Raw genomic sequence first — 25,904 nt, forward strand, 5'->3', positions numbered from 1 at the left:
AGCTTCATCTTCTTCTGTTCTTTCTTCTAAGTGGAATGTTGGTGTTATGTTTTGCTCCTTCAACTTTTGGTGTTGCACATCTACCTACATGCAAGTGTACTCCAAGACTAGTTTCATTAATTCTTTTAAATCTTCGATCTCTAAATCTGCCCATTTGAATTTGATCTTATTTGGCATAAGCTCCTTGGAGATATTTACCAATGTCTTGAACTTGATCGGCCACATGGAATAGTTTGCCTTCCCTGATGAAACTGAGGGATAGTCTGGAAAACATCTTCTTCTTCACCTCTATATCATTTGGGATATTGACCCAATAGTCTTCTAAATGCCATCGATGTCTATAATTTTTCCCCAAAAGTTCTCTTACTTTACCATATGGATCAAAACGTTCTCTCATTGTGAATAGCTTGAGTGAATGACGTGCTAATTCTTGCTCGGCATCTTCAGCTGCATAAATAGATGGGCATGACTCAATGGAATCTCCGAGTGTGATAGGAAAAGGAACACCCGCTCCATGCCTATGTCTATACACTTTGATATACGCCAATAACTGCCTTACCACCTCAAGCAACACCACTCTATTTGTTGGGTAACGTGGTAGCATGTAGGGAGGAATGGGAGATCCCTAGACTCTGATATAAGTGAATTTTGGGAACTAAATGAGCCACACACCATATTGCTCTACCAAAGCTTGTGCGTCTGGAGAAAGTCTCTGTTGTGATCCACCTCGAAATTGCCTTGTGACATGCATAGTGAATGCATCATTCACCCTCCTGTAGTGATGTTTCGCTGGATGTCTAGGTTGTGGATAGCAATCATACACCTTGATTTCTCCAGGTCTTCTTCCTACTACTCCTGTATACATGAGTCCTGAATAATGAAAATTAATTGCTATAGAATACATGACATAAGAACTCATATAGAATGTTCTAGTGTGCATTAACCTCCTTAATTGCTTATCAAAATTGTTGCTGATAACTCTTGCCCAATTGATCATCTTTTTATCCCAGGTGATAGTCTCAATGTAGTAAAACATCCATTCTTCAAAGTAGAAAAGCCTTAGGTGCTCCAATTACTTGATGGAGTAAGGTGATGAAGTCCATGTATTCATCGTGGAAGTCTACCCTGTGCAATCTATACGGCCATCTGCTTCTCCCTCCTCTACTTTTCTTCAACCAAAATTTATCAATGATCTTCGCACAAGCCTCAGGATCATCTTCATAGACCGATTTAGATCCTTCTAAAGTTATGTAAGTCATTTCCTTGGACTCGAGTAGATCAAATGTCTCGCTAGTAGCTGTCTTCGAGAGATATGCAAGCACCTTCCCGTCCTTTGTGACGATTCTCCTTGACTCTGAGTCATAGTGTTGAGCACATTCTATGATGAGTTCGTAGCATTGCACTGCAGGAGGAAAGCCAGCTGTGTTGATAAGTCCACTTTCAATCATCTTCTTGGCTATTGTTGTAGGTTTGTTGATGAATGATGGGTGGCGAAACTTCTTGTTGTTGAACTTGCCGAGATGAGTGTCTCCAATTTTGCTCCAATTTGACGTGATCCTACTCTCGAACATACTCCCCTTCATATCTTCTTTGATGAGTGCTTGACAAGAGAGAGTCTTGTTTTGCTTGGGAGCCACCATCTTTCACCTATAAGAGGCGTGTAAGTTAGACTAATAATGAAAGATAGGAATAATTCAAATTCAAATCAGTCTTCTATAACTTATAAACTAAAAAAAAGATTGATTTCATGATTAACATAAATCTGATACAACGGAGCTTAACCAAAATTTGACTATAATAGATCTTGAAGTGGCTCCTCAATCAAACAAAATTCTATACTTCACCTCAGATTTTACTGCTTTCACCCTTTCAAGAAACTAATTGGTGATAAAATCCACAAGAGTTACAAACAAATTTGCTCTTCAAAGAACCCTCTTGCAAATGAAATTGCCTTGATAGAGAGGCTGTTACTAACAAATTCGCCTTGCTGCTGATGAAGTTTGCCAATTATAAATTGTTAATGCATAATAGCTTCGGTAAGATAAATGATTGAATGAGAAATAAATGAAGTCTTTCATTCAATCATGTATCATATCGATTATTAAAATGAATAACCTCAAGCATTCAATTGATAAACATTCTTCATTTATGATGATTAACTGTTCATTATCATAGAATCCCAATTTGATAATCTATTCATATTCACCGATTGACAAATCGAATTAACCATTGCAAATACGACTCAATGATTATTGGTTAGAACCGAACATCGATTAGTATCGATGTTACTTTATGTTCGCACCGATTAAATAGCGGGTGGTATATTAAACACACACCGATTGATATCGGGTGTTAAGGCTAGTGTTCGAAGTATTAAATATAATCCTACACCGTTTGGCTTACACCGAAAGTTATCGGATGTTGAAACATACACCGGTTCGTTAATAAACGCCATACACCATTATAGCGAAGGGGCACGATCAAGTGATGTCTTGATCGGCCATGTCCAAAAGACATGGCCGGTCAAGGCATCGCTTGACCGTACCCAGCCCACTATATATGTCAAATGGTATGTGTGAGAATGGACATCAAAATTTATAAATGCTCCTCTCGCCTGTCACATAAAAGAAGATAATCAGATTCATATGATAATTCAGTAATAGATAAAACAAGATAATACTAAGTAGAATATAACTTGCATATTGAATGTAAATTGAACATCATTTACATGGTATCAGAGCTATAGTTAAATGGAACCTGAGGCTGTTCAATTTTACATAAAATTCAAATCAAGTATATATTCAACATCACAATCCTATCAATGGCTAGCGCTATCAGATTTGAAGACAGACTCGCAGGAGGTGACGACTTCTCTGCATGGAAATTCAGATTTCAAATGATTCTAAAAGAAAACAAAGTTGAATCATTTGTAAAGACTGAAAATAAAGAACCTCAGACTTTACCTGACAAAGCAATTTGGAAAGAAGGAAATGATAAGGCTATCAAAATCATAGTTGATGGGGTAAGGAACAACATTATGCCCATTATAAAGAAACATGAAACAGCCTTCAAAATGTTCAAAGCACATGAAGACGCTTTTGAAATATCGAATGCCAGTAGAACCTTGGCTCTAAAAAGAGAGATAAATCACATAGCCATGATAAAAGGAGAATCAATCAATGCCTACTTCATGCGAATATCTACCTTAAGGGATGAACTGGCAACCCTTGGATATGAGATCCAAAGCAAAGAATTAACCCTCACTGCTTTAGATGGGTTGCCTAGCATCTGGGAAACATTCGTCCAAGGCATCAGTGCAAGGGATAACTTCCCAAAATTCGATAGGCTAAAGGCTGACTGTCTCCAAGAGGAATCAAGGCAAAATAAGAAAGGGATCAAACAGAAGAACATAGATGAAGATCTTCAAGTTCTAAATACGAACTCAAACAAGAAAGGCAAGCAGAAGCAATTCAGGAAGAGAAAAGGTCGTCACGGTAAGAACTCCTTCAAGAAGGACCTCTCTCAAATTCAGTGTTACAGATGTTACAAATTTGGGCACTATGTTGCCAAATGTCCAGAAAGAGCTAAACAAGCCACATTTGCCAAAACAGGAAAATCCAAAAGGGAAGAGAACTCTGAGAAGTATCTACTCTATTCAGCTCTCACAAATCAAGCATCAAACAAAGTGAACTCCTGGGTGATCGACAGTGGCTCATCCAGACACATCACAGGATTCAGAGAAGTACTAGACTCCATGAAAGAGGAGAATGATGAGGAGGTAACCATCGGAGATGACTTTACACACCCTATCAAAGGAGTTGGAAACTGCACCATCAAACTAAAGTCAGGTGTATCATTACAACTTACAGGAGTGCTATATGTTCCAGGCATTAAGAGGAATCTAGTCTCAATATCAACACTGGAGCTTCAAAGGGAGAATCCTGAGGAAACTATAAGTGAAACTCAAAGTCCACCTAGAGAAAACCTCAAGAAAAGACCACTATGGGCCACCAAGACTGTAGAAGAAGCTCAGAAATTTGTTGCTCCTTTAGGAACCTTCAGGGAAAGCAAAAGGCCTTATAAATTCACTAGCTATGTTGCCCTTATGAATGATCTCTCTAAAGCCGAACCAAACAATGTATCAGATGCATTTGAACATCAAGTATGGAAGGATGCCATGTCTGAAGAGTATCAGTCCATTATGAAAAATGGCGTTTGGGAGATTGTTCCTAGGCCAACTAAGAAATCTGTGGTTTCATCTAAATGGCTTTTCAAGATCAAACATGCTGTAGACGGCAATATTGAAAAACACAAGGCCAGATTTGTAGCTAGAGGGTTCTCACAAAGGGAAGAAATAGATTATGAAGAAACCTTTGCACCTGTTGCCAGGTATACATCAGTAAGAGTTGTATTAGCCATTGTAGCAGCAAAGGGGTGGAAGGTACACCAAATGGATGTTAAGACAGCTTTTCTAAATGGTGAGATCTCAGAAGAAGTCTACCTAGAGCAACCTGAAGGGTTTGAAATTCATGATGCAAAGTCTCATGTGTATAGACTCAAGAAAGCTCTCTATGGGCTTAAATAGGCTCCCAGGGCCTAGTATGAAAGAATTGACACCTATCTCTCAGGACTAGGCTTCTCCAAAAATGATGCAAATCCTAATCTCTACTACAAAAGAAATAAAGGTGATATGCTAATATTGATTTTATATGTTGATCACTTATTAATCACAAGAAATGATCACCTTATAGATCAATGCAAGAAAGTCCATCCAAAGAATTTGATACGAAGGACTTGGGACTCCTTCATTACTTCCTAGGATTGGAAGTGTGGCAAAATTCTGACAAAATTATACTAAACCAAGGAAAGTATACCTTGGATATTTTGAAGAGATTCGGAATGTTAAACTGTAGACCCATGACCTCTCCTATGGAAACCAATTTACATAAACTTAAAGAAGCAGCAGCAGAGTCACAACCCACTGATCCTACTCAATATAGACAGATGATTGGGTCCCTGATGTACCTGGTAAATACAAGACCAGATATCTGTTATGCAGTTAATGCTCTAAGTCAGTTTCTGTGTGAACCAAAGGAGATACACCTGGTTGCAGTAAAACACATTATGAGATACCTACAAGGTACCTTAAACCTTGGTCTCAAATATGAGAAAGTTGATATAGACCTACATGGATTTACAGATTCAAATTGGGCTGGAAGTGTGACTAACAAGAAAAGCACTTCAGGGTGTTGCTTCAGTCTAGGTAGCTATGATATCTTAGATCAGCAAGAAGCAGTCTTTTGTAGCTCAAAGCTCCACCGGGGCAAAATACATTGCAGCTTCTATGGCTGCCCGAGAGGTAGTATGGCTTAGGAAGTTGCTTGTGGGGTTGTTTGGTGAACCTATGAAACCCAATGTTATACACTATGACAACCAGAGCTGCATAAAACTTTCAGTAAATCCAGTGTTTCATGACAGATCCAAGCATATTGAGATTCCATACCACTATTTGCGAGATATGGTAGACAAGAATGCAATCCAATTAGAATATGTTTGTATGGGAGATCAAACTGCAGATATTCTGACCAAACCTCTTTCCTAAGTGAAGGTTGATCACTTCAGAAAAGGTTTAGGTATGATAGAAAGGTAATTTGCTTTGTAATCTGTATTTGCATATCTATAAGATGTTTAATGTGTAAACTTCTTTGTCATGATAGGACATTTTTGGATTTTATCCCCTGGGTTCATATCTAAGAGATGACGATCTCTCAAGATAATGAACACTTGTATGGAGACATTATAAGGTGACGATCTTATAATGTCCAAACCAGTTATCATGTTGGATTTCTGGTGTATCATGGATGAAGCCATGATTGTGTTATGGTAAAACATTTATATGAAGTGTTAGTGCACCTACCATAACTTGGATAAAGATGAGAATTAAATATTTTCTCATACGATTATCCTTAAAGTATTGCGTGCTTAGGCAATACTAATATCACGTGCTAAGGTGATATCGTGTCATCACAACATTAATGTGTGAGATTTTTGTATCACGTGGTTAGGTGATACTTCATATCTTGTGACTAGGTGATATGATCTCCTAGAAAATTAAAATTATGTAAAAGAATGCTAAACTATCATTTGAAATGTGATGCTTGATACACTACTCTCATTTATCTTACCTAGCTAAGAGGGAGTGTTAATGCATAATAGCTTTGGCAAGATAAATGATTGAATGAGAGATAAATGAAGTCTCTCATTCAATCATTTATCATATTGATTATTAAAATGAATAACCTCAAGCATTCAATTGATAAACATTCTTCATTTATGATGATTAACTGTTCATTATCATAGAATCCCCATTTGATAATCTATTTGTATTCACCAATTGACAAATCGAATTAACCATTGCAAATACGACTCAATGATTATCGATTAGAACCAAACATCGATTAGTATCGATGTTAGTTTATGTTTGCACCGATTAAATAGCGGGTGGTATATTAAACACACACCGATTGATATCGAGTGTTAAGGCTAGTGTTCGAAGTATTAAATATAATCCTACACCCTTTGGCTTACACCGATAGTTATCAGGTGTTGAAACATACACCGGTTGGTTAATAAACGCCATACACCATTATAGCGAAGGGGTACGATCAAGTGATGTCTTGATCGGCCATGTCCAAAAGACATGACCGGTCAAGGCATCGCTTGACCGTACCCAGCCCACTATATATGTCAAATGGTATGTGTGAGAATGGACATCGAAATTTATAAAATGCTCCTCTCACCTGTCACATAAAAGAAGATAATCAGATTCATATGATAATTCAGTAATAGATAAAACAAGATAATACTAAGTAGAATATAACTTGCATATTGAATGTAAATTGAACATCATTTACATAAATGAATTTCACTGTCTGCTGATAAAATTCGCTCAAGAAAGAAGAGATAATCTGCTTGATTTGATGTTAAAATGATTGGTTTAACTCTTCTTATATAGGCGATCAAATGAATAGACGTGTGTCTAACCCTAAGGCCGACTTGGTCAAGCAATAAATTTTAAATGAAAGACTACCCTTAGCCGACTTATTTCCAAATTGAATTCGAATTTGCCTTGGGCGCCAAAATTTTGTCATTTGAAATCATAAACTTCGCTCCTCAACATCAAATCCCGAAGTTGTCTTGTTTAATTTATTCACTCAATTCATGAAGCATAATTTCGCTCTCCTTGCTCAGTACATGAAGTTGTAAGATCGCTTTTAATCAGTAGCTTGTGAATTGAAAAAATTTGTTCCAAATCATGAGTGTATGAAGGAACAAAATTCAATCCTATCTCCCAATACATGAAGTAATAATTTCGCTCCAAATCATAAGTTGATGAAGCAATAACTTCGCTTCCAATTGGTGAAACCTGAAGTTGTTTTAATCATTCCTCTCATTTATACTCAACTTCATTCACAAATCGTTCTTCTTGATTAAAACATGAACTTCGCTCATCTCTCCTCCAACATGAAGTTAAAACTTGGCTCACTCCCTTCAACTCATGAAGTTGATATATTTTGGTCTCAATGATCGCTTCATTTTGCTAGATTATGAACTTCGCTCCAAAAGTGTTTAAACATGAAGTTGACAATTTCATTTTAAAAGGCAAATTTGTGAAGGAAGGAACTTCGCTCTATAGTGGTGAAACGTGAAGTTTGCTCCTCTCCTCTTGAACATGAAGATCGCTCACCTCCTCTTGAACATGAAGATCGCTCATCTCCTCTTGAACATGAAGTAGCAAACTTTGCTCATTTGTTCAAGTCATGAAGATTATCCTATTCAAGATACAAACTCGTGAAGAGAAAAAAAAAACTTCGCTTCCCTTAATCAAATCATGAAGCAAGAACTTCGCTCCTTTAACTCATGAAGTTAAGAATTCACTCTACTAAATGAAGTTATGAATTTCAATCTTGAGTGCTTTAATCATAAAGTAAGCGGTTTCCTTCATCCTTCCATTTAAAACATGAAGAAGCTCATTCCAAAGATTTCATTCATGAAGTTTGCTTCTAAAGGTCTTACTCCTGAAGTCGTGAAGTTAGGAAATTCGAAATCTAAGACGGACTTAGAGGTGAGGCAAACTATACAAGAGCTAAACTATACAAGAGCTAAAGATCACTTGATTGCACATTCAAAAAAGCTCAAATTCATACTTACTTTTATCAACTCTCAAACAAGAGACTCAAGGCAAATTCACTCAACCTAAAATGGTGATTTTAATGAGCTTCTAAGTTGGACTCCTGATCACCTTGACCTGAAATATAAACCCAATAAGCTCACTCAATTCAATTGAGAGCAAAGAGAGACAAGGCAAGACAAAAAGAAACCCAAAAAAGAGGGGGTCCCCATTTTGATGGGGTGATGTGTGATGTGCTCACAACACAACCAACAAGCTTCCATCCACTAGGTAACAATACCAAGTCCCAAGTGATATTATTTTTCTATGTAGTCATCTCCTCATCCATTGTTGATCTTTAAGACTAAAAAATCACCCATTTTTATCACTTCCTTCACAATTATTACATCTAATATTTTCCTTCCAGCAGCAAATTCAGCTTATCCTTCAGAGACAATCTTGTATAAAGTTTATTTACCCCATTTTACATTAAGTTTGTTATGATTATGTATTGTATTACACAAAGGAATATAAAAAAAGAGTTAAAGTACTCATCAGTCTCTCTCTTGGGCATTATTGCATTTCATTTTCGTAACATCAATTGTTTTTATTTGAAGAGGATGGCAAAACAACATCATCCTTCCCTTGCTTTCTGTTGTTGTTTTCATTTCTTTCTACATTAATCATTTTGAGATCCTTCAATCTGCTTTCTCTTAATTTGTAATTGTTATGTATTGTTACTATGTTTGTAACCAACATCCGTTCCCTATTTTTTGTAATAGTTTTCATTTCTTTCCAGGTTTATCATTTTGAGATCCTTCAACCTGCTGTTCTCTTGATTTATAATTCTTGTGTTTCATTACCATGTTTGTAACTGACCGTGTGTTAACTAATTATCAGCTTATGGGTAATTGCTAAGATTGCTTGTAAGTGGTTGCTAATGGTTGTGTTCTAACTGGCAACCATTGGGCACTGTATATATGCTTCACGTAGTCAGGAAGGTGTCTGATTTTATACATGGTCCTCAATGGACTATATTTTTATTGTGCAAGCAGTACCCTGGAATAAAGCGATCACTAATTTTCATCTATAATTACTTAGTATGTTCTATTTATATAGAAAATGGTAGTGAAATAGTTTTGCTGTGAACAAAATAACTAGACATGACTTTGATAACATTGCTGCAAACAACACAATTCATTAAAAGATAAATTTTCTATTTAGGAAACGAAAATACACCAGTTACTACGATATATTTTAGGAGGGTTGTCATCTAGTCTCCCCTAACAAGTTCCACAAAATTTGATTCCAATTTCATGTCCTTTCAATAAAATTCCAGTTTTAATTTTATGCATTTTCTTTGTCTAAATAGTACATTTAAAATAAGAATGTGACAATTTTCAAAGACATCTTATTCCAAAGTGCGCAGCTTTTGAAATGGTATAAACAGTATTATTAGTTTCAAATATAGCAGTTTATAGCATCTAATATGTTTTTTGTATAATTCATCTTTTGAATTGTTACATGAAACTATCAATACAACAAACTACAATTATTCCAAATGCCCAATTCAATAATTCTAAGTATTCCATTTTAAAACTTTGCAGAAACTTTGTGCTCAAAAAGATAAAGGGACATTCAACCAAACAAAATAAGAAAAATGAAATCCTCTTCAAGGCAATCTCTCACTGGTATAGTGCATTTAAAGAAATTCTCTAACACAAAATTGAGGTATCTATTAGCATACGTAATATCCCTCAAGCGACATTTGTGGGGTGCAATGTCCTCGAAAATGTAGTCTTGCTCCACACAAGGCATACCCACATATATGTCTATATACCTGTCAGAAAAATGAAAAATTATCATCACCACGCATTCAATTGAAGTATGATACAAGTTTCTTGAAAAGAACACAATCATCATTGTGGCATACCCAACAGAAAACTTTACAGAAACTTTGTGCTCAAGAAAATACGAAGACTCCACAAGTGCACTTACTTGAGATAAAAATTAGGATTAACATCACTGGTTATTTTTTCATTGGCTTTTGCATGAATAATCTTCTTAATCTCACAGTTGATGAAGTAGTTAAAAGAATCGATGTGCTGTTTCACAAGTCCCCTAACCTGAAAATTGAAATGATTATGCTAAATTATCCAATCTAAGAAAAGAGAAGAATGCAGCCACAAACAAAAAAAAGACACCCACCTTAAGAAATTCTGGAAGTAGCTGAAATTTGTCAACTGCCGTCTTAACAGGAGCTTCTATATTTTTAGAGCCAAACCATCTGCCACAAAGGTAAACCGCAAAACATTTAGGCTAAACCACAATGCATTCACCTAACTGAAAATTTTCTCAGCAGCTACTTAAAATCTAGATGATCCACTCATCATGGACTAGAGTTTAAGCCCTGGGACTCACTGGCTCAAAATTTGAAAAAAAAAATAATATATATCTAAATCACCATAGAAAAAGTGAGCATTAGTAACATAAGCAATTTTATACCCATAAACTACCCCAATGAGGGGCGAGAAGTTTGTCATCTCAGGTCCAAGGATAAAATGGAAGCTATTCTAAAAGTCAAGTTCAACTTAGATGGAGCTTCCAAAAGACATCCTGGACCTGCCGGAGAAGACAGAGATGGTAATCTCATTGATTGTTAAAGCACATATCTGGATTGAGATCATTGATAATTTAGCTGAGACTTGATCCCTTCTTTTTGTGATCCATTTGGCTATTCAAGAATCGTAGCTTAATATAGAGATTTTGGGTGATATGAACATCATTGTTAATATGATTAGGAGAAAATTAGGTCAGACAGCAGTTATACATGGATTGTGGGATGTGATAATCCTTTTTGATTAAAACAATCTCCCCTCAGCCCATCAGAAGGGAAGATAACCATGTAGTGGATCGTATACAAAAACTTTGTGTTAATTTTCTAAGCATAACCACAATAAAGTCATGGATGAGAATAACATAGATCTCCAAGGCATGACTCTTATTGAGAGAGAATTTAACATTTCTCACAATGGTAATGAAGATACATATTCCATAAATGGAAAAGAGGGACAAATTTGGGTTAATAATGGAAAATTAAATGCTGCTCATTGAAGGCAATTGTTGCAACTTGGACATTATCATCATTAGTTTCTTATTCAACTAAAGTAGTGTTGGTGTGGTTTTTATGCGCGTTCAACATAGAATAAAATACCTAGATATATCCTATTCTCTCTTGATCAAAACTTCTATGTGCTAAACAGCTGAGCTGTGTGATCACAAAGACAACTCCAAGGTTCCCAAATGCATACAGACAGTCTCAGTTGGTTCGTTGTGATTTGTTGGTAATCTCAAGGGGGACTTAATAATTGTTAAGGAGTGAATCAATCAAAGGATTCTGCTGATTGCTAACACTTGCAACTTTCTTCTTTTTTGGAATGACTTTGCAATAAGCTCTTTCCAATCCTACTTCTACTAAGACTTGAAAAAATTTGAAAAAAGGGTGAGTGTTTAGGAAGAGAATTCTAATCTTAAGATAATCCTATAAACTCTGAAGACAGACATTGCAAAAGTGGAAGTTAAACCAATTCTTGTTTCACCAAATTCAACAACTACACAAGAACGGTGCTATCTTCTAAGGAATTCAAAAGATTTTCATATCACTCATATTCACCAACATATTGAACAATGAATATAGTAATAGAAGTTCTCATTTACTTGTTCAAGCTAACTTTGCAAAATAATTGAAAATCATCCAATTATAAAAAATATGAACACATCAATTCCACATTAAGCAATTTTATCAATCCTCCATTCAATCTATCAACTTAGAAATTAAATTTATTCTAATGAGAGCCAAGAAACCATGGTAACTTGCAAAAGTGGACAAAAATTCACCAACATATTGATCAGTGAATTATGTCTATTACTTAAGAAGTATCACTACAACAATTTCTAGGAAATCTCTCCCTTTACAAATGAGAAGAGGCTGGTTTATATAGACACCCCATTAAAGCGATGGCCCAAATTGATCGAAGATCAACGGCCAAGATTAAAACACTAAACTCTAATTAAGGCAAGCTACAATAGTTATCCAAAACGGACCAATGAGAAACAAACAACTATTAAATCTAGCTTTCTTCTAGAAATAGGTGTCCCTTATCCTTTTCTTTGGCAGCAAATTCAATGAACCTGGTCACTATGGGGTTGAGCTCTTCCATTGGGACACTTGGCAAAATGTCAGTCTTGTATTCCATTAGGTCCATCTCATCTTCACATGTGGCAAAAGTGGCTATCCAATCTATTTCTAGTTTTCGAAAACCATCCTCAATGGACAAAAATGAGGATGCCTTGCTAAAATGTTCATTCTGGATTGGATTTGTAGAAGTGAAGAAGTTGTTCTGAACTTTGGCATTCAGGTTCTCTACATCCATGTCCTTGTCTCAAACTATTTCTTACTCAAGCACATCAGAGACTGTGACGAAGACCTTGTCTTAGACTGCTTTGATTGTTTCTTCTATTTTGGCACCATAAATCTTCATCTTTTCCAAGAGTTCTCCTCTAGCCACCAAGGTGTGATACCATGTGCCGAAATCATATAACTCCTGGACTTCTTGCTCCTTTGTAGCAGGACATAAGTCCAAAGTCATTAACTCATAATGTTCAGGAGTGATGTCCTCTTTTGTTTTGTCAACTTTTGAAGTGGCCACCTGTATTGAACGAGATCTTGTGCCATCTTTATGGATTAAGGAATATTTATTTGCCTTCTTCTTTTCTTGAAGTCTTCGAGGTCCACATGGCCAAGGTCGAAACTTCAACCTTCTTCCATTTTGTCACAATCTTGGATTCCAGTTTCTGTCCTTTGTTATTGAACATTATTTGCACCTCTCTGGAAATCCCTTCTTAACTCGACATCTACCACCTAAAAAACATGAAAATTTTATAAGTTAAAAAAAAAGGGGGTTTGATGTTTGTTTCCAACCTGGAGTGCAAAGTTTGATGGAATTTAAAAGGATAATTCTAACTCAACTTATGAAATTCTAGAAATTGTAATTGTAATTAAAAATCAGACTTAGTGAAATTTTGGAAATTGAAATTAAGTTTGATTATGTTGGTGTTGGAAATAAGCCACACCCGAACCGACGATGGGGACCAGTAGCTCAATGGTAGAGCACTCCAGCAACGTATGGAAGGTCCTAGGTTCGAGTCCTAGCTGGTCCATGTCTCAACATGGTATCAGAGCCAGGTCCAGACTAGGAGCCCCAAGCACACGAGAGGTGTGGCTTAAGGGGTGTTGGTGTTAGAAATAAGCCACACTCGGACCGACGATGGACTGGTCCAAGAGGGGCCAGTAGATCAATGGTGAGCACTCCAGCAGCGTATGGAAGGTCCTAGGTTCGAGTCCTCGTTGGTCCATGTCTCAACAAATTATGAAAATTTTGACTTTGAATCTACATAAAAGAGCAAAAAGCAAGATGGTCTTGAGTAAAATTTGAAGAACCTGAAATGAAAATTCTCTTGCAAATCTGGAAAATTAGAAATTCTGACTAAAAGTTGTCTTGAAGTCTGAAAAAAAATCTGCCTTCAATCCTTAGTTAACTTGAGAATTTTGATAAAATTCCTTAAATTGCTTTAAGGAATCGCCTTCAACTTTGTATCCAAGTGTAGAAATTAGCTTGGAATTCTCCTAGAAGTTGCCTTTTACTTCGAAATTCGCCTTGAAGTTTGAAAGAAATTATTTCTTAAGCTTCAACTTTCAGTGTTGAGAAGCGAATTGTGAGAAAAAGAAATGCCAATGCTCATGCTAATAAAGAAGGCGAACTCTTACTTTAAGTTTAACTTCTTGTGTTTTTAAAAATGAATCTAGTCTTGTTTTGAACATCAAGTCAAACCTTCTCTTGCTTGCGAACTTCATGTCTTGATTTGAATTTTCACATTCATCAACACTTAGCCAAATTCTATCCTCACTAGGGCGGACTTCATGCTCGCTTGAGGAATTTCCTTGAATGCTAGGAGCGGACTTCACTTGGAATCAGGAATTTCTTCCATGTCCATGGGGGACTTCACTTGGAATTAGCAATTTCTCCCATGCTAGGGCGGACTTCACTTGGAATCAGGAATTTCTTCCATGTCCATGGGGGACTTCACTTGGAATTAGCAATTTCTCCCATGCTAGGGCGGACTTCACTTGGAATCGGGAATTTCTTCCATGTCCCGAGGACTTCACTTGGAATCAAGAATTTCTTGGTCAAAACTCCACACTTGCTATTTTTCTTGTGACCTTCCATTAACATTCCTAACAATGAACATTTCCTCCAAATCAGAAACTACCCATGATCTCGAGAAAAGCAAAAAAAGCAAATTTCTATTTTTAGAAAAAAGCAAAACAAAAAAAGCAAGTTCCTAGATTGACCCCAAAATGCCAAAAATTAAACTTTTTGAAAAAGCAAAAAGCAACTTTCCTAAAAAACAGGAAGTTGTCAAAATTGATCTCGGAAAATTGCATTTTTACTGCTTTGACTTGTCTAAGCCCATCCAAAGCATCAGAACATTCTTTTGAGCATTCTATCTCCTTGTTGATTTGATGACTCCAACAATTTTGAAAAACTTTACTCATTTGCAAAGGAAAGCGATCGGAAACAAAATCTAAGACGCCAAAACACTAACCTAAAAAACGAAAAAATAGGGGATCCCCTATTTGCAATGGGGTGATGTGTGAAAACCTCACAACAAGTAGACACATTGTTGAATGTAATATTCATGTTACAATAACTCTAGGAGAAGAAAACAAAGTTGTGCTTGTTGTTGAACTTAGCTGCCCATCATATAAAGAAGCCAACTCTGGGATTTCTCAAGTTAATAATTTATTTCCATGGAAACTAGGAACCATAGATCGGAGACTCGCCTAGACTCGGGGAGTCCCGAGCAGGGTGACCCTTGACGAGTCCCTAAGGCTTGGACTCTGACCCAAACAAGTCCCCACAAGTTTCGAACAAGTCTGCCAAACTTGCAACCCGACTCAAACTCAACAAGTCCTAATTCCCGGACTCGGCCGACAACTTAAGTGAAAATTAAAAAAACATAAATATTAATGATTTTATTTTTATTTATTTTTTGTTTATATTCTCTACAACCCTAAAAGTGAGTTCATTTCATTGTGTTGGCAAAATAGGAGGAGAAAGGTGAGTTGTGGGGAAAAATAAGAGTGCATTCTAGGGCAACCAGCAAGGAGGAAGACCAAGATTTCATCAACAAATTGCATTTGGGCAGCTTAATGCTCCCATTTGGTGTATCAAGAGCTCTCTACCAACGATTGGAAAGAGGTTGCATTTCATTTCAAGTTTGTTCTAAGAGGTAAGATTGATCTTTTGGGGTTTTTTTGTGTTTTCTAAGCAAACATTTCATTATTTTTTTTAACATTTCGATTCATTTCCTTTCAACAAAAGAACAACCCCTACATTTTTTTTGGAAGAAAGTTACAAAACCTACATTTTGTTTTGAAACAAACCCTACATTATTTTTTTTAACAAACCATTCATTTTATTTGTATTGGTTTAATAAAATTACAAATTACAATCCACAAATGTTCATTTTTTTGTAATCACATCTTATTGCAGCAGCCTTGAGCTTTTAAAAATCATATTTCTCACAATGTCTACTCCTAGAACCCCAACTAGAAAGGACCTAGCTTGGAAACATGCTGAAATTTTATAAGGGCAAAAAAAAGGAGAGGCCAAATATAAATATTGCAAAGCAATTTTTCATGGAGGCATAAATAGATTGAAATACCATCTTGCCCTCATACACGGCCATGATGCTCAATCGTGCACCAAGCACCACCTGAGGCTATTCATGAACGTCGCAAATAGAAACATTTGAATTACAAAAGGAAATGAAGAAGAGGCAAAGGGAGGAGTTGGCAAGCATTGGTGGTGTTGGAGAGGCTTCTTCCAGCCCGCCATTTCGTCCTAGTGCTCGTGCTTGTGCTAGTGTTGGTGCAGTCGCAAGTGCTTGTACTAGTGCTAGTGGTAGTGGGAGAATAAGCATTGGCTCTAAAGTTCGTAAATCAAGGATAGATTCATATTTTGAGCCACACACTACTCCTGGTTTCCAATCATCGCTTAAGAGCATGGATTGGAACAAGAAGGTACATCATGTAGTAGACGTGCAATTGGCAAATTTTGGTAGTATTGCACCATTCCATTCTTTGCAGCCAAGTAATTCTTTTTTATTTGATTGTTTTAAAATTTAACAGTTTGATTCTTTGTCTAATGAATTTTTATTGGACATTTTTATTTGCGACATGTGTTAGGTCTCCTTATTGGCAAAACATGGTTAATGCCATAACTATTTGTGGGGCAGGGTTCAAAGCCCCTTCTAAGTCTTAGTTAAGTGGCCCAATTTTCGCAAAAACAATGGCTAATGTAAAAGCCACATTAGACAAGCAGCGTGATATATGGAGCAAAAAGGGTCGCACCATCATGACCGATGGTTGGACCAACAAAAGAAATATGACGCTCCTGAATTTTCTTGTTTCTTCTGCAAGTGATTGATCATTCTACTTCCCTTAATGCATTGAATAATTTGAATTAGATTTAGTGATTAATATTTTTAAATTATGATTCATTGAATCATTGGTTTTGCTTCATTTTTAGGTAGCACCATGTTCCTGAAGTCAATTGATGTTTTAGCACACTCAAAAAATATCACATTCCTTTGTGAGGCTATAGAGGAAGTCATACTTGAGGTGGGTGAGGAGAATGTACTTCAAGTGGTGACCGGTGAGGAGAATGTACTTCAAGTGGTGACCAATAATGCAGCAAAATATGTTGTTGCAGGTAGACTTTTGATGGAGAAGCACACAACTATATTTTGGTCTCCATGTGCTGCCCATTACCTTGACCTCATATTGGAGGATCTTAGCAAGCTTCCATGGATCAGGACATGTGTGGATAAGGCCAAAAATATTTGCAAATTTGTGTACAATCATGCATGAGATCCTTAGCCTAATGAGGCAATACACAGGGTAGAGGGAGTTAGTGTTGGTGTTGGAAATTAGCCACACCCGGACCGACGATGGACTGGTCCAAGAGGGGCCAGTAGCTCAGTGGTAGAGCACTCCAGCAACGTATGGAAGGTACTAGGTTCGAGTCCTAGCTGGTCCATGTCTCAACATGGTATCAGAGCAAAAGTCCAGGCTAGGAGCCCCAAGCACACGAGAGGTGTGGCTTAAGGGGGGTGTTGGTGTTGGAAATAAGCCACACCCAGACTGACAATGGACTGGTCCAAGAGGGGCCAGTAGCTCAGTGGTAGAGCACTCCAGCAACGTATGGAAGGTCCTGACACATGCCATTTTCTCATTCGATCTATTTTCTCATTGGTCGTTTCATGATGATGATTATCTAGATAGGTTTTTCATTTGTATCAAACCCTAATTAGGGTTTAGGTGGCAAGATCTTGGCCCTTGATCTTCATTCGATCTCGACCTTTCATTGCATTTGGGAGTCTTATACAAGCTCCACTCATTTCATTTGTAATGGTTAATAATGAGAGAATAGAAGAGAGAATAGTTAATAGTGCTAGAATAGTGGGTAATAAATGTTGAAACATGGACCAGCTAGGACTCGAACCTAGGACCTTCCATACGCTGTTGGAGTGCTCTACCACTGATCTACTAGCCCCTCTTGGACCAGTACATCGTCGATCCAGGTGTGGCTTATTTCCAACACTAACACCCCCCCTTAAGCCACATCTCTCGTGTGCTTGGGGCTCCTAGCCTGAACCTGGCTCTTATACCATGTTGAGACATGGACCAACTAGGACTCGAACCTAGGACCTTCCATACGCTGCTAGAGTGCTCTACCACTGAGCTACTGGCCCCTCTTGGACCAGTCCATCATCAGTCCGGGTGTGGCTTATTTGCAACACCAACAACAAATAGTTAGAATAGAATAGCAATTAGAATAGAAGTTAGAGTAGGAGAAGGCGAAGATTGTTGTCAAACCTTGTTGTAAAGAACAATTGATTTCATTGAAGTTATGGTGAATTTGATTTGTTACTTCAACAACACGCATGGTCTTTGCTTCTCAATTTGATTTCATGTTGATTAAAATGAGTGGAGGAATTTGTTGAATGTATTTGTGTGGAATCTGTTTTGTCCATACCACTAGCCTCTCGCTGATTGTAAGTGTGCCTTGTGTGGTCAACTGGAATGATATGAGCTTAACTTCAAATCGTTCTACACTCATTGCTTATGCATTAACTTGAATGGTGAGCAATATTTGATGGTATTCATTCGAACATCTTTGAAACGTCCTTAAAAGATTGCACTGAGCTTGTTCAATTTGATGGTGAGACCTCGCTCAGTAGGATTCCATCTAACCATTCACCCATCTTCCTGCATTCTTAGGATTAAAAAAAACTCTCTCAACCCCTCATCTTTTGCCATTTTTTTCAAACTCTAGCTAGTTTAAGATCAAAAAAAAGCATCACCATATTGTAAAATCAGATGATCAAGTTCCTGCAATTCAACCATTCAAATGTAAGTCCCCTTGTGATTCCAGCATAATCGCATCAACCCTAAGTTACCGGTTCCAGTTCGGATTAAAGTTCGGATTCGGGTACGGATTCGCGGATTCAGCCAAAAAAAAAAAGAAAAATTGGGTACGGGTACAGGTTCGTCCGTATATATATATATATATATATGTTCAAACTTCAAACATCAAAATTATATATGTTCACAGTTCAAACATACAAATATGAAACATACAATGTAACTTTCCCATACAATGATACATAAATGATAACAGATCAATCATAAATCATAAACCCATAATTGCCAATGCCAATAAATATTCTGATATTGATATCTTCTCTTCTTATTCTTTTCAGCTCAGTTACCGGTTCTTGCCTAACCCGTGGGCCCCATTTTTGGGAACCCACGGGCTTGGGTTCACTCGGGTCCTCTTGGGTTTACCCGGGTCCTCCTAGGTCCCACCCGGGTCCTACCCAGGCGGCTGGGTTCCCTGGGCAGGACCCACAAGGAACCCAGCCGCCTAGGCAAGACCCACAGGGAACCCAGCCGCCTGGGCAGGACCCGGGTGGGACCCAAGGCGAACCAGGCTAGGACCAGGACCAGGACCCAGCCAGTTTAGGCAAGAACCGGTAACTGAGCATCAACCAATAGAGCTTATCCACACGTAGTGACCCTACATTCATGAACCTTGGAGTCTTTTCAAGTGATCCTTAAGCTAATCTTCAGCATTTGAGAGATTTTGTTCAAGAGAGGATAAGATGCTTAAGGTATTTTATTCTGTGTTCGCATGTGCCTAAAAAACACATCAACAAACCCCAAGCAAAAACCCTCAACAAAACAGTCATAAAAAATCATTACAGCAACTTGGAAACAAGAAAAAATTCAGTTGAGACTGTTTAGGGATCTTTCACATAACAACAACCACATATTGAAGGAGAAGTAAGGTTGCAGATCCAGATTCGTGCCAGGCAGTAGATAGTTAATCAACATACGCAAACTTCGCTTTGAAATTGCATATTGAATGGTCCATTTGAGAGTGCATGTGTGGTGGTGCCATGGAGGGAGTTATTTTTGACTGTAGATTTATGTATTTCTTGTCTCCATTTGTAATGCATCGTATGGTGATTCTGGAATGAGAGGAGGATATTGCAGCCAGTTCACATTTCATGTACTATGTGTGAATTGGCAGTTCATTGCTTTGGTTGAGAGAGGGGATGCAACAAGGAAGTTCTTGCCTCTACCTGTGTCTTTGGAATTGCACAATGATTTTTTTTCACTGTAAATGGAGGAGAGTGCAGCTTCAAATTAATTTTTTCACTTGAGTAAAAACGTTTTTAACAAACGGAACTAAGCATATGAAAGGGGGTAAAAGGTCCAATTATATGTGGAGGCGAATTATTTTATGAAGGATGGAGATGGACAAGATGCAACTACTTGGTATTTATTTTCACTAAAGTGGAAGTATTTTGATGGGAATATGAGGCTACAAATTAGGCAGATTTGATAGTATTTTTGAATCATTTTGGGTGAGCATTGGCTGGAAATGTTTTCATTTATAAGGTTGTGTGCTGCACTAAAATTTTCTATCAGGGGTAAAGTACAATTGAAATATATTCTATTTTTACACTAGTGAAAAGAACATGAGATGCTCATAGGTGAACATGATAAAACTTTCAATTACAAATATAAGAAATCGGGGATTTATTTTACTCAAAAGGGTGAAAATATAATTATGCAGGCAATATAATTATGCAGGCAAAATGTGAAGAATTACAACAAAGAATAATGCAGAAATATAATTTTAGGGGCCAGGAGTGAATATTTTTTCACAATGAAGGTAAAGTATTTCTCACTCATGGGTAAATGATTTACTCAGAAGTGAAACCTTTTTAAGAAAAATATTTAAAGGAGCTGAACCAAAGGTAATGTGAGGCAAGGTAATCATTTCGTTAAAATAAAATAAAAAATCACACAAGAAATAAAAGGACAAGTGCAATGAGGTTTTTACAGAAAGACATAATGCAGCAGAAAAATATTTCACAAGTGACAGAAATGGATAAATGTGGACAAAAAGGATGATGTGCATCAGATTAAAGCCAAATGAACATGTATTTCACGGGAAAAGTTAAGGCCAAGGCAAAGTAGAAGATGATAAAAAATTTCAATTATAAGCTAATCAAGGGAAAAAAATGTTGTTAGCTATCCAAAATGCCAAGTGTTAAAAGGAGGAATAAGACAAATTTTCTGTTGCCAGTAAATGCCAGGTGGAGTATTATTTGAAAGGACATTATTCTATCAAGTAAGAGTAAAGTGCAAAATATGATATTTTCACACAGATGGTAAAGGTGCTCACGGGAGAACTCAGCAAAAGTAAATGAATTCATATTCACTTAAATATTTTTGTGAAGGAAAAGGACAAAATTGGTTGCAAGAAAAGGTGGGAAAATGCAGATTACAAGCAAAGACTGAAAAGGGAAGGAAAATAAAAGATTCCAGAATTAAATGAAAGATGCTACCAGGTGTTAGCTACAAGATTATTCTGGTATCCTTCTCTTCCCTATATTCTCCTTTCTTATCTTGTGTACAGGTTCTGAACTTCTGACTTCTGAGAAAATGAGAATAGAAAAATGCTTAGCTTAGGATTGGAATTGAGTCTATAGTGAAATGGATGTGTAATTTTTTCAGTGTTGTCAATTAGTTTGTGCAGATTTGAAGAAAATGTTGCAGAGATTGTCTCCAAATTGTGTACTGAGATTTATATGAATCAGTGATATTAAAGATGTTCTGATTTGTCGTCATAGTTTCCTTATGATTGTGTAATTTGTATGTTGCATTTTTTCAAAGAAAGAATTAAAAAGACTTTATACAAATTGCAGTTAATTTGAGTATGTGATGAGGATTTGTAAGTATGATTATGCAACTCCAAGAGCTACATTAATGTTAGGCGTTGATGTTGAAGGGTCACTAATTTGAAGAAAGCTGCTGTTTAAATTTGCATTCAGGACCTTAGATTTGACTCGATACCCTAAGATTAGGCACTAATCTAGGATAGTTTTCAGATCTGGTTCAGCCACATTCATATTATCATTTTTTTTTTTAAATTTCTGTTCGTAGGAATAGGATTAGAATAGAATTTACTCTCAATTGTGCATGAAAATGTTAAATAACTGTGAATGGAGCCAATTTGAAGTTAACAAATGCATTCAGGTTAAGATTTGTTGAGAGTCATCTGTATTCTTGCAATATTTGCCAATACTTGCATTATAGTATTATACCTTTAAATATTGCAAAGGGTCGCCCCCCTAGGTCCTGCAGAGCCTAAAGTGCAAGATATCTTTCAACATTTGGTTGAAATCTCGTTTGTTGGCCACTGATTTGAGGATCTGTTGATTGAATTTGGCTAATTCATAGGAAATCCTCAGGCAATCAGTTGGAAACACCAACATGATGCTTCTGCGGCAAGTCTGAAATGTTTCATTATACTGCAAATATAAGTTATTTTAGTGCTTTATGATTGCTAGTTCATTACATTCTCATTTCATGTTGATGTATCATGTTGGGCTATGTCAATACTCCGAAAAACATTGTAATAGCAATTTAAATGTATATTGAAACTCCTCATCAGACTTTTTACCAGCAAGAAAAACTCTATTTTGTATTGTCAAGTTGTCCATTATTTGGAAAAGATTTCAAAAAAATATTCAGGGGGTGTTTCTATCAAAAATGGCTGGGAAGATTATGTATACACTATGGCAACTACAATTGACAGTTCTTCCTACTGGTTTTATTATGTTGCTAGAGAGGCACAATCAACACTACCCTGGTTAGGGATCACAACAGGAACAGAGTAAGCTCACCTAGAGCATGGGCAGTCTTATAAAAGACTAAAACAAGTATGGCATCAGATAAAAATGAGAATGATATATCGAATCAATCAATCAGGCTCCTATTATATTCCTGTTCTTATTCTATGCCAGTTCATTTTCAGCTGTTAGGTGCTTATTCTCTTCCTGTTGTTATACCCACTTCGTGACTCTCATCCACAATGTGGGAATAGGAGAAAAAGACATCAATCTAATACCCAATTTACAAGGATAGTCACTCCCTAAAACCCATAAAAGATAACAACTGAGACTAGCCTCCAAGATGCAATGATTCAATATCCTTTCAAAAATAACGGAATTTAACATTAAGTTTTAACAAGCAATGCTAACTCTTGTTTAAAAAGCCTCAAGTCCTCTAAGATGAGAGTAAAGAAGTCCCCATGAAATATGGTTTGCACCTTGACTTCAATGAGATTCCAGTAGCTTCCAGCTGAGCTGTGTATCATGAAAAATTGCAACTTTCCCTAATCATCTAATGTCTCCGAGGAGAGGCCCTTACCAGCTCAGATGAGTATTCAATAAATAACTAATCTCAGCTTGTAACAAAATGCACAAAAGACCTTAACAGACGTGCACTTCTACCATATTAACTACTTACAGAATCTGTTGCACCAACTTTCTGAAGCATTGCCTTAACTGCCAAACTTTTATGGAGCATTAACTATCCGAACAATTATGCTTGAACGAAGCTCAAAACTTGATTGTTATAAAATATATATTTTCTCCAGTGCTAAACTAAAGGTGCAAAATTAATACATGGCACCTATTTTCGTCTTGTTTATGTTGATGGAAGAAGAACCTATTGAAGTTACTCTGATTAAAAGAGTTCTGTAAATTTTCTGAAATGATATCATAAACAGTTGAAAATTAGTTACTATTGTGACAATGACATATACAGTCGTTTCTATTGCTGTGATAAATGTGCAGGACCCCCTATAAATGCTCCATTTAAAACCATCAAAAAGAACATCACTCGTAAACAATATGTTTCATACAAAACTCTACACCACAAGCTATGAAGGCTTGATTCTTCGGCCCCATGGAAAAAATCATCTGAATACAAAAAATAACCATTGCAAATGGCAGAGATACAATAAATCTTACTCATTGTGCTGACCCATCGCAATCTGCAATTCCAAAAGACAATTACTTCTTCAAAGAAACCAAACTTGCAAGTCCCTGTAATATTACATAGGAGGAATTTCATATTAAAGTTCTAAACACGCTTGCATCTATGTTATAAGTAATTCTAGATCGCAGCTTTGAAATTCAAAAATATAATAATAATTGAATACATTCCATTAGCAAGCTGAAGTAAGCCATACATAAAACATAGGAGTACAAACATCCTCAGCTACAATCAAATATCCTCTTTCAGTTTAGCTTACCTAAACAGAAAATCTGACAAAAATAATGAAATAGTTTGTCTTGTGGATGAAATGAACTTAAGTGACAAAAGCATCGGGGACTTCACAAGAAAGATGCAGGTTCAAATCTCAGAAAACATGATGAGTGTTCCTTTTTTTTGTAAAATACTGCAACACTTCTTGGGTATGGCATATCTAAGGTCCAGTCCAAGCCCTTGGTGAGTTTCGCGAAAGAGAAACCCTTAGTCATGGCAACAAAGCCGAAGTTTACACACTTAAAAAAGGTTAAGGCAATTTACCAAATGAAATAGAAACAAAGAAATGACAAAATTTAATTTAAGCTACAATAGGCCTCAGCACCCACTAATCAAGGAGGCCCCGACCTTAAATTACATGGATTTTGAAGTCAATAAAATAAAATTATGGGTATAAACCTTGGATAGCAATATAGAAGATAGACCTAAAACATTCAAATTTCATATAATAAAGAAATGACGCAGTGAGCAACAAAACAATAAAAAATGTGCTATGAAAATTTGCAAAGTCTAGCAAATAAGGGTATAACTAAAACGGACCGAAGACTAGTCAAATGGAATAAATTAAAGTGGTAAAAGTATTAGATCTTTTATAGCATAGCCCTAGGTTCAAACCCCGGGATACTAGCAAATGTATATGTAATTGCATAAAATACTGCATCCAACTTGTTGAGGATAGCTTATCCAACCAAACAGGGTTGGGGTCAAGTCCCGACCAAATTTAACTAGAAAGAGGCTCTTGGTTGTGGCATTTAAGCCAAAATGGAAGATGTCCAATGCCAAAATTGCAATTCAACAGTGAAAGTTATAACAGCAAAGACACTAATTCCCAGGTTGCAATTAAGAATAACAGTAGACAGTTTAAACACAGAAAAATCGAACAGGAAGCTATTATATACTTAACACAGTATGTGTATAGGAAATATCATATCCCAATATATCTCTGATTTGCAAATGCTTAAATCACAGAACGTGCCAGGAAATCATACTGGTTGTCTTCAGATTGCTATTGCCTCCACCTGGTACTTTCAATGTGTATCTGTGGTCTGACTGTCTTCATTATGTCTTCCTTTGCTCCAAACCCGTGAATTCCTTGAGGCACGCTGGTCACCTATCAACGGACCTGAAACTCGCACCCACCGTCTCACCCCGTTGTGGAAGATATCAATGAAGAAAATATCAGCGTTGGAAGTCCCTGATATAAACAAATCTTCGACAATCAGTTTTCTCAGTCAACAAAAAGCTGCTGGAATGCAAAAGTGATTTTCTGTATTCCTTTATTTGCAGCCTCAGGACAATGAACAGTTTCCTTACAAACCATTAAAAACATGGAAAACATGATGAAACTAATTGAAAGGATGCATTCAAAATACCAGAAGATATAAATAAGTATTTGAAATTGAGAAAACTGTTGAAATACTTACAGGATTACTTCGAGGCTTATTGATCTTTTCAGAGTAACCTGATCGATGTTCAGAATTTTTTTCAATCTCCTTGGACGGTCGTGGAAACGGAGGAAGACGCGAGAAGAAAAAAGTTGAAACGCAGTTGCAATGAGGTTTAAGAGGGAAGCTGCATTAGTAGCTCAACTTTGCCCTTATTACCATTGCAAGGTTTGTATTTGCTTCTTAATTTTGCATTTTTTTCAAAATGGGGGTTTAGCATTTTATTTAAAATGGAAGAAAGGTACCGTTGCTGTGGTATGGGGTACGCTAACAATGTGTGTTGTTTGTTTAAAATGGAGAATATATCAAATTTTGTTTCTGATTTATTTGTTGGAAGTGAATCAATAATTTATTAAAGCATGTATAATAAATTATCAATGTTTCGGGTCATATTTCATCTATGATTTCTAATATATTTTATCTTATAATAGATTATGAAATATGATCTGAAATATTGATGAAATAATTT

The 25,904-nt window shown here is 36.6% G+C and overlaps 1 protein-coding gene across 4 annotated transcripts in view; it reads right to left on the bottom strand.

Moving 5' to 3' along the window:
- Positions 1 to 25,619, bottom strand: part of LOC131072727 (DNA-directed RNA polymerase III subunit 2) — a 182,096-nt gene extending 156,477 nt beyond the window's left edge. Inside the window, exons 1-6 of one of the 4 annotated variants that reach the window (XM_058008988.2) lie at positions 25,423 to 25,619; positions 25,010 to 25,185; positions 23,693 to 23,767; positions 10,379 to 10,457; positions 10,169 to 10,296; positions 9,918 to 10,010 (exon numbers count right to left, since the gene is read on the bottom strand). In XM_058008988.2, coding sequence (XP_057864971.2) covers positions 9,918 to 10,010; positions 10,169 to 10,296; positions 10,379 to 10,457; positions 23,693 to 23,709 — 317 coding nt within the window. In that variant the 5' untranslated portion in view covers positions 23,710 to 23,767; positions 25,010 to 25,185; positions 25,423 to 25,619. Of the gene's footprint in view, positions 1 to 9,917; positions 10,011 to 10,168; positions 10,297 to 10,378; positions 10,458 to 23,692; positions 23,768 to 24,894; positions 24,914 to 24,979; positions 25,186 to 25,414 lie in introns of those variants that run through there. The other 3 variants (XM_058008986.2, XM_059221304.1, XM_058008987.2) reach the window with 3 other exon arrangements.
- Between the last annotated feature and the right edge of the window lie 285 nt (positions 25,620 to 25,904).

Source organism: Cryptomeria japonica, chromosome 5 (genome assembly GCF_030272615.1).
Source record: "Cryptomeria japonica chromosome 5, Sugi_1.0, whole genome shotgun sequence".
NCBI classification, from domain to species: Eukaryota; Viridiplantae; Streptophyta; class Pinopsida; order Cupressales; family Cupressaceae; genus Cryptomeria; species Cryptomeria japonica.